Raw genomic sequence first — 8,777 nt, 5'->3', positions numbered from 1 at the left:
TATCAGAGTATCTAGAAAATATGTCACTCATGACTGAAGTCATAATCAGTAGCACAAGAGGTGTGGAAAATAAACGTGAACCCTGAAACCAAATTGCAGGTGTAGTTTATGTAGTTCAAAATAATACAGCACTTTGTACAATAGATCAATAAAAATAAATCTTTCATCCTTTAATTTTATTTTCATTTATTGTAGTAACATTTGATGTTTCATTTTATTTAGGTATTATTCTGGGCTTTTCAGAAAGTTCTAACCATGTATTGGAGAAATGAAGCTTTTAGAGCTCATTGAAACAGTGCTGCATCTAAGTAGCATCATGCTTGGGAATATTAAAGCAACAACTACCCAAACTTACTGCATATATAAAAATCAAAACATTAAACCATACAGGAAATTTTGCTAAAGAAATATCTACACAAATAATTACAGTATATAGAACAAATACATCAATACTTATAATATGCTGTACTGTCTATATTATCAAATACAAATGCAACAATACTACCTGGTGTGCTTTCACAGTCTATGTGATTGTGTTAAATCAGTTTGAACTACTGTGGAAGACAAATTATAAACCAAGTTCCAGTTTCGTAAATAATTAAGATCAAAACAAAATTACATGTGAAGGATCAGTTTGATAAATGTTAAATATACTTGTCATAGAAATCCGACTAGAACCAGCCTCTTTTTGCATATGAGTCCATTCCAGTTGTCATGATTAGATATCCTTATTATGCAATTATTGACATCATATTGAAGCAGAGAAACTCACTATAAAAACTTTTACATTTATTGGTGGGACAGAGAATGCTCATTTTTGACAACATAATACAATCATAAAAGTATACTTTGGTAGTAGTAAACAGCTGTAGGAACAGCTTTAGTTGGCTAAGATTTAATTTATCTTTTGAGTACAGTTCCATAAATTGGAGAATTCTGATAGTCATTTATAACTATCCAATGGCCTAAATACTCTCTCTAAACCACAGCTGCAGAGAAAAGGGCCCTTTTTCATCCCACAGCAGCAGTCAATCTTTGTAATAAACAATATTATTAAAAGTTAGCATAATAAAGAATTTATCATATTTGCTCACTTTCTGTAGTGGGCACTCCTATAATTAATGTAAGTTATTGATGAGTAAGTGAAATACTTTCAGAAATTGATGCTGTTTTTATATCTTGTTTTGAGTGTACTTATTAAAGTTATAGTTAGTCATTTAAAATAATAGTTTCATTTTTCTTTATGTACATACATTATATGTACTGAGTATGTACACACACACACACACACACACACACACACACACACACACAAATGATCCCCACTTCTGGACAACTTTTTTTTCTAGTTTCTAGAAATAGTTTCTAGAAATAGAAGCTATCTAAACCAAAGTAAGGTAACAGTCTTTGTGTCTAATTATATACATAATTAGATCCAGGGAACTTCACATTTTTATTCTGTCCTGGTCCAAAAAAAAGGACACATGTGATAATGCATAAATAACCATCCTTCACCAAAGTGAGATTTAATCCACTTTAGGTCTATTTAGTGGTATTAACAAAGACTTTGGAATCTTGCCATTTACTAGAAGTAATGTCCTCTTCTATAGTCAAAAGTCTTTTGTTTGTTTGCTTGCACATGGCTAATGAAATTCAACCACTTTGATGGCAAAGAAAAACAAACAATTTCCTTCCAAATTAATGCTGATTGGAATGTGAAGAGTTGTAAATCCAATCCAAGAGAATTAGAGTCATGCTCCCAAACATAAAGATTATGCCAACAATGAGGAAAATCAGGGCCTGTAATTGGGAAAGTATAGTAAAAACAATTAATTAGTAGGAAAAGCTACAATGTAGCTCAATAATTGAAAAAATCTGAATGACTCACTCCAATCTTTTGAGGTGACCTCAAAGGCTCTTTTTTGACAATCCGAAGATAAAAGGCAGCAGGCAAAATAAAAATCAGCATTGTTGCAGCAGAGGCACCTACAGTAGGAAACATAGTCTTACTGTTTGGGAAATGAAAGCAAGCTAAAAGGCTTAAAAAAAGAGAGGCTTATTACTGTTAATTTCTCTACAAAGCACAGTAACATATACACTTTCATGCAAGTTATATGCCAATGTTTTCTCTGCAAAGGTAAGGGCTGAATCTAGTTAGGTGGTAACTAGCACTTATATGCTAAAGTTGGCTATTATATAAACATGTCTGTCATCCAACACTACCAAGCAAACCATCAATTCTCAATTGATTCAAAAATCAAAGACTTTAAAGTTTGCAGCAGTGTTTTTCAATCTCAGCAACTTTAGTGCTGGTTGAAGAATTCTGGGAGTGAATCCTTAAAGTTGCTGAAACACTGCTGTGAAACATAGTAGTATTTAAATACTTTGTCTTACATATCAGAAGATAAATTATTGTGTACATGTCTCTTAATTCTTATCTATAATAAAAGTCTAATTTATCTGATCTATCTTAATGTTTCCTGCCTATTCTCAATTAGATGGTTCATTGTTTGGAGAGGTGAGATTTATAGCTTGCCAACTTCTGGGCTGTAGCTTGACAAGATAACTACTCCAATTTTGGAGGTTCTAACATTATAAGCTTGGTAACAAACCCTTGCATACAACCTTCCTCTATTTCACTTAAATTAGATCCCTTGAACATTTCTACTCAAATGCTAGATAAGAAACAACTGCTCTCTTGTAGCCCAGGGGACCTAATACTAAATTTGAATTTTCAATGTTGTAGTTGTTGCTCCAATCTGACTGATTGCAGCAACTAAAATTACTGTTTTCTGAACATGCATTTTTAATATTATATTATCAGGTATCCAGTAAATTCTATTGCCTGAAGTTAAACATATCCAATGAGAATCTTCTATTACAATACCTGACATTTCTATGAATGTATCTATGGGTCTATTTTTCTATTAGACAAATATTTCCCAAAGTAGATTGTAGTGACAGGATAATAACAATGCCTATAAATACCAAAGCCAAAACAGAATGAGGAATTAAAATGCAAGAATAAACAATTTTAAACTTTACAAATGATATGCTAGAAAAGAAGAAAGGCTCTGATAATATATTTCAAAAAGTCATCTGGTGTTATAATCTAGAACACTAGGAGTCTACTCATTCCTTCCTCCTCCAAAATTATTCCCATTATTATCCAAACACCTGATCAATTGTGGAAATAATTAAAAGTCTTCATCCTGAAATCTAAAAATCTAGACCCAATCTAGAAGTTTTGTGTGGAGTCTTCTCTGGATTGGCATCTGAACAAGAGGAGGATGTTTCACTTCCTCTATGCAAAAATAATTGTATGAAAGGCTCCTAGTTGTTATAAGGAATAAAAGCATGGGTGACCATAGGGGTGGATAGAAAAAAAAATCAAGATGGCTACCTTTACTTTACAACTGAAGAACTGTTCCTTTCTAGGTAATGCATTATTTCACTGTGATGCATGAACAAATGGGTGGCGCTTTGGTCAAATAGTTGTGGCTGTCATTTTAACATTTTTGACTCCCATCTTATAAGTACACCAAGATGGAAAGATGGAATCTTATCTACCTTTCTGTATTAACAACAGCTTTCTGAGCTTGGTTGTTTTGCACTGATGATGTTACCTAGTTTGGTAATGAAACGTTTGCAAGAAAACAACCAATCTCCAACAGCACCAACAACCCCTCAGTTCAACCCCAAGCTATAAGTATTCCCTTCTATTGAGAAAAAAAAGAACTTCTCAGAGTCCACAATAATTTAGCAGGGATTCTAGATCCAGCAGATCCAGGTTAGAGAAAGGAGTTTTGCCAAAAATGAACATGTCAATATTCTTTCTTTAAAACAATGAGAGCAAGAGAAAGCATTCATACCTATGAATCCAAAGATGTCCTTAATAGTAGGAACAAAAATGACTAAAAGGTTATTAAATATAAGAATAATAATAGCAATGAGGAAATGTCTTATCCAACTGAAAGGTCTTCTGGGGAACAAGAGTGTGGTAAGAGATGTACGAATCTATAAAAAAACAACAGTATATTTTAGTTTTATTATGCCCTTTAAACATTTTGTAGCAAGAAATGTTCATTTTACATCTTTGTAAATATGCCCTTTTTAACCCGAGGTTTTATAAATAAAAAAATGTACTTTGATACAGAATATCTAATGTTAAAAATAATACAAAAATATCAAAAATAAGTTCTACTTATTACCCTGTTTACCCGAAAATAAGACCTCCCCGCATAATAAGTCCAATTAGACTTTTGAGCGCATGCTCTAAAATAAGCCCTACCTGAAAATACTGCAACACAGCAGCAGCCATGAGGTGACCAGGCTCGCTGCCTCCTGTACCTCAAAAATAATAAGACCTCCCCGAAAACAAGGCCATGTGCTTATTTCAGGGGTCAAAAGAAAATAAGACCCTGTCTTCTTTTCAGGGAGACACAGTAGTTCTACTTATTAAAAAAGATACTGATGAAACCTGACTTGGATAAGGATATTAGTATAGTTACCAGTGAAATCCATAAAGGAGATATCTTATTCATAAGCATCTCAGAATATTCACTTTATAGTTGCAGTAATCAAATTTATAGAATTTCTTCTTTTACTAAAGCAAGGACTTTTGCTTGTTCTATATGTCTATTAAATATAATTTCATTCTATCACTCTATCTACAAGAGACATCTGGAAAAATAAATGTGGATATATGATTCTGTTTGGCCTGCTCTGCAAATATCTGAAGCCTGGACAGCATTTCTATAGCAGCTATGTAGATATAGGGATAACTACTAGGTAAAAGGTTAATAGCTGCTCCAGTGGCCAACATTACGGTGAAGTCGCTTGACTTGTTAAAAGGGGAAAAAAAGTCTTAAGTGCAGATGCCAAACATGAAAAAATAGCATCAGCTTGGAGTCTGTAAAAACAATCAGTAGCTATTTTCTCACTGACTTTAGTACCATGGAGACTGTTCCTTTAGGTTATAAATTTTTCCACAAGCATTTCTTCTATAAACAGTATTAAAACTCAAGGCTGATCTTAGTTTAGTCAAAATAGTAGCATCCATAGATAATAACAAAATATATTTCCCTAAATGGGATTTTAGGGGAAAAACGCCAATGGAAGAATATCCCCATGTAAGAGAAGATAATGTGCTTATGGTCACGTAATGCTTAGTATATGTTCATTTTTCAGAATGGCGTATCTTGGAAGAGGTTATAGCTGGCTACCGTATTAAACTGGAACTATGAGTCTTGAGTTCTCTGGTGATCAGAGCAATTTCTTTAATAGGTCAAGATCATTAATTCAATTCCTGAAATAATTTTTAAAATCTAAAATAGCCCCTTTAAATGCTTAAATTTACCTTTCTAGATTTTTGTCTGTAATATTCTATAAGGTTTTTAATGTCATGTCACATTGTCATTAAAAAAACAGACCTATTTTACACGAATTTCTTGAAGTAGATTACAAGAGGGTATGGGGGCAGAACACCATCATGGATGGGCTGCTTAAAGTTTGCTTAAAATGACTTACTGGAAATAGGACTATTGGTACAGTGAGAGTCACAGCCACAAGAACTGCAAGACGAACCATCAAGAGTAGAGTATCAAAGGTGTAAACCTTCCTATATGTATGAAGCAATTCATCTTCTACTTCACCTGATAAAAAAGAACATTCTCTATAAGTTTTCTCAAGCAACTTCATCATTACATGGTATACCTTCACTTTGAACAGTTTGGAATTAATAAACAGCAAAAATCCCGACATGGAGGCTAATTTGCAATATATTCATCATTAGGGCAGTTGTGCAGAATTCAGTTATCTTTTCCTTGCTTTAGGGATTAACTATGGTAGAAGAGAATCAAACAATACCTTGATTTTAGCATATGAAGTTGATATATTAAATTGCTCAGGTAAAATAAATTCCTTACTGTGCACAATTATTTTATAGATAGCAAACTAAAGCTGATTTTTTTTTTAGAAAACAGCAACAACAACAATCCACTGAAGGGAAATAGCTATTACAAGGATTATTCAGAATCTGTTTCCTTGCAAACAGATTCTGAATAATATGAAACCTGAACAGATATGTTGAGCATTTCAGATCAGCTTAAACTCACCATAGAAAGTAAGATAGCCAAAAAGGGCAGCGAGGAGGTACATGATGAGCATTCCCATGATGGAGACATTGGAAACATTTTGCATCCGTTTTTGAGATCGGCTGAGAATATAGCAATGGACAGTTAATTACTAGTAGGATTATTTTATTCATGTAGCTTTATATATGTATATGAGAAAGATTGAGAGGGAGAGAAACTGATGATTACCTTGTGGCTCTTTCAGCTGTATTAAAGGAAAATATTTGTAGCTGAGGATCAAAATGAGGAGTCCTTGGTGCTCTCTGAACTTGGTTGTTTTCCTGAAGACATTTCATTACCCAAAATAGGTAACATCATCAGTGCTACACCTAATAGTAGCATTAATGGTGTTACCTAGTTTGGATACTGAAACATCTGCAAGAAAACAACCAAGCTCAGAGAATACCAAGGACCCCTCTTTCAGCCTTTCATGTATTCAGTACAGCAAGTGGCTTCATTTGGTTATTAATTCTATACCAGACTTCTGTCATGCCTAAAGGAACTTTAGGAACTATAATGTGAAGTGGGAATGAATTCTTAAGATTTCACAACTTTAAATTTCCCTATATCACCATGTCATTCTGAGTCATTTACTGTATATAACTTCATTTATTCATTTTATTTAAAAATAAATAGCTGGAGATTATACTTGCCCTTTTTAAGGAGGCTCGATACAATTCTGGTTAATGGATGATAAGAAATATTAATACTGTAATAGTATAATAATAATTGAAATTTATTTTTCTGTTGAGATTAAGAATGAAATGGTGCAATTCTTCAAGTTATTTTATACACAGAAAGCATAAGGACTATCAGTTAACTCTTACTTCATTGCTGGCAAAGAAATAATATTCTATGCCACAACTGAGAAAATAGTTTACTTAGGAAGCCCAGTTGAAAAAGGAGTTAAATGTAGGTTTGTCCTCCAGTAGGAAGAAATAACTGACAAATTTGGCTGAAATGGTTGAGGGTGGGATTATGTTGTCATTAAAGATCTGTTGCTTCATGGTCACACTAGCTTTGAGTACATCCAAAAACAGAAGTGTTACCAGTGTCCCAAAGAAAGCTTATCTTCCCTTGATATTATAGAGGTAATCCATGGTTAAGAAAAATGTAATATTTTCATGAACCACTGAAAACACAATGTATATAAAAATGTGCAGCTTCAGCGGTTCATGAAAACATTGCACAGCTTCAGCGGTTTGTCAACGTGAGAAAGAAGAAGGCTGTCTGCCATTTTTAGTAATATGCAGCTTGTTAATCAATACAAATTGTCTGCAAGTTTGATCTTAACCCACAGACTGCCTATACACTAATCAATCAGTAAGTTACTATTACAGTACAAAATGAAATGACAAATTAACAATAAACCAAAGAAAAGTGAAACAGAAATAATAAATAGTAGCGTTTTGCTATGGAAAAATTGCAGTCTTTATGAAAAAAAAAGGCAGAGGAAATCTGTGAGTAGTCTTACTTTTTAAGTTCACTGTATATAGGTAATACTTCTGGATGGCATACAAATGCAAATGCCAGAATTGGTATTGTATAGGCAGTCTGAAACAAACAAACGAACAAACAAACAAACAAACAAACAAACAGTTCTGGTTAATGCTGGGCTTGCTTTTTCCTGGGCAACCTGAATTCAATTTCCTGAACCCTGTAAGGGGTTGCTATCAGGGTGGGCTTCACATTATTTTACTATCGGATCTGTGGGCATGGCTAGGAGAGGGGGGACATGTGGCTGAGTGGGCATGGCTACCTTGACATCACTCATGCACATACAGTCACATGCCCCCCACCCCCACCTAGCCACACCCACAGAACTGTGAAAATTTCTGTTTTGCCAGCTGGGAAGCTGACAAAGAAGCCTCACTTTCCCCACTGCCATGGTTCTTGGAGGAAGGAGGCAGGTATGGTGGCCCAGTGCTCACTTCCCTTACCACTCACCACTGTTTGCCCCCTTGCCGCTTTCATGAACAGATACCCAGCTAAGCAGAGCAGGTGGGGCCCCAGCTGTAGCTGGCGAGGAGGGGGCAGTAAGGGAAGTGAGCCCCATGCCGGCACCCCTGCCTCCTTCCTCTGAGACATGGGGGACAGTCAGCCTTCCCCACCGCTGCACTCTCGCCTTCCACACGGAGCCTCCATTTGCCTGCCCTGCTTCTCCTCCTCATGGCTGATGCCATGTTTTGCAGGAATAAAAGTGGGCATGCAGAGAGAACTGGGAGAGGAAGAAGCAGGTCCCAGGCAGACAGGTGGCTGTCCTACATAACTGTGTTTTCCCCTCCTTCCCTCAATGCAGTTATCCCCTCCGCTCTGCTCCGCATCCGCTCGCCCATCTGCGGCTATACACACTCCGGCCTGCCCGCTCCCCCTGCATTTTCCCCTCCTCCCCTCAATGCAACCATCCCATCTGCGACCACCCACACTCTGGCTTGCCTGCTCCCCCCGCATTTTCCTCTCCTCAATGCAACCATCCCATCTGGGGCTGCCCAGGCTCTGGCTTGCCCGCTCCCCCTGCGTTTTCCCCTCCTCCCCTCAATGCAACCATCCCATCTGCTCTGGGGCTGAGAGGGGCAGAGGCGGTGGCGGTGGCGCTCTAGGAGGGCAGGTGCCAAGTGAATGTCCTTGGGGCTGCTGCACATG

General features: G+C 36.3%; 1 protein-coding gene across 2 annotated transcripts in view; it reads right to left on the bottom strand.

Annotated features, from left to right (window-relative positions):
* Positions 1 to 768: 768 nt before the first annotated feature.
* The window catches only part of SLC38A4 (solute carrier family 38 member 4), a 62,019-nt gene continuing 54,010 nt past the window's right edge, over positions 769 to 8,777 (bottom strand). For both annotated transcript variants that reach the window (XM_087723540.1, XM_014073363.2), the window contains 6 exons: positions 7,609 to 7,688; positions 6,117 to 6,217; positions 5,530 to 5,654; positions 3,873 to 4,017; positions 1,889 to 1,986; positions 769 to 1,800 (listed from right to left, as the gene is read on the bottom strand). In XM_087723540.1, the coding sequence (XP_087579666.1) occupies positions 1,699 to 1,800; positions 1,889 to 1,986; positions 3,873 to 4,017; positions 5,530 to 5,654; positions 6,117 to 6,217; positions 7,609 to 7,688 (651 nt within the window). In that variant the 3' untranslated portion in view covers positions 769 to 1,698. The remainder of the gene's footprint in view (positions 1,801 to 1,888; positions 1,987 to 3,872; positions 4,018 to 5,529; positions 5,655 to 6,116; positions 6,218 to 7,608; positions 7,689 to 8,777) is intronic.

Source organism: Thamnophis sirtalis, unplaced genomic scaffold (assembly GCF_051295495.1).
Source record: "Thamnophis sirtalis isolate CommonGarterSnake01/CBP01778 unplaced genomic scaffold, rThaSir2_p1.2 scaffold_9, whole genome shotgun sequence".
NCBI classification, from domain to species: domain Eukaryota; kingdom Metazoa; phylum Chordata; class Lepidosauria; order Squamata; family Natricidae; genus Thamnophis; species Thamnophis sirtalis.
Note: the sequence above shows the minus strand (reverse complement) of the source record. Positions and strands in the feature narration are given on the sequence as shown.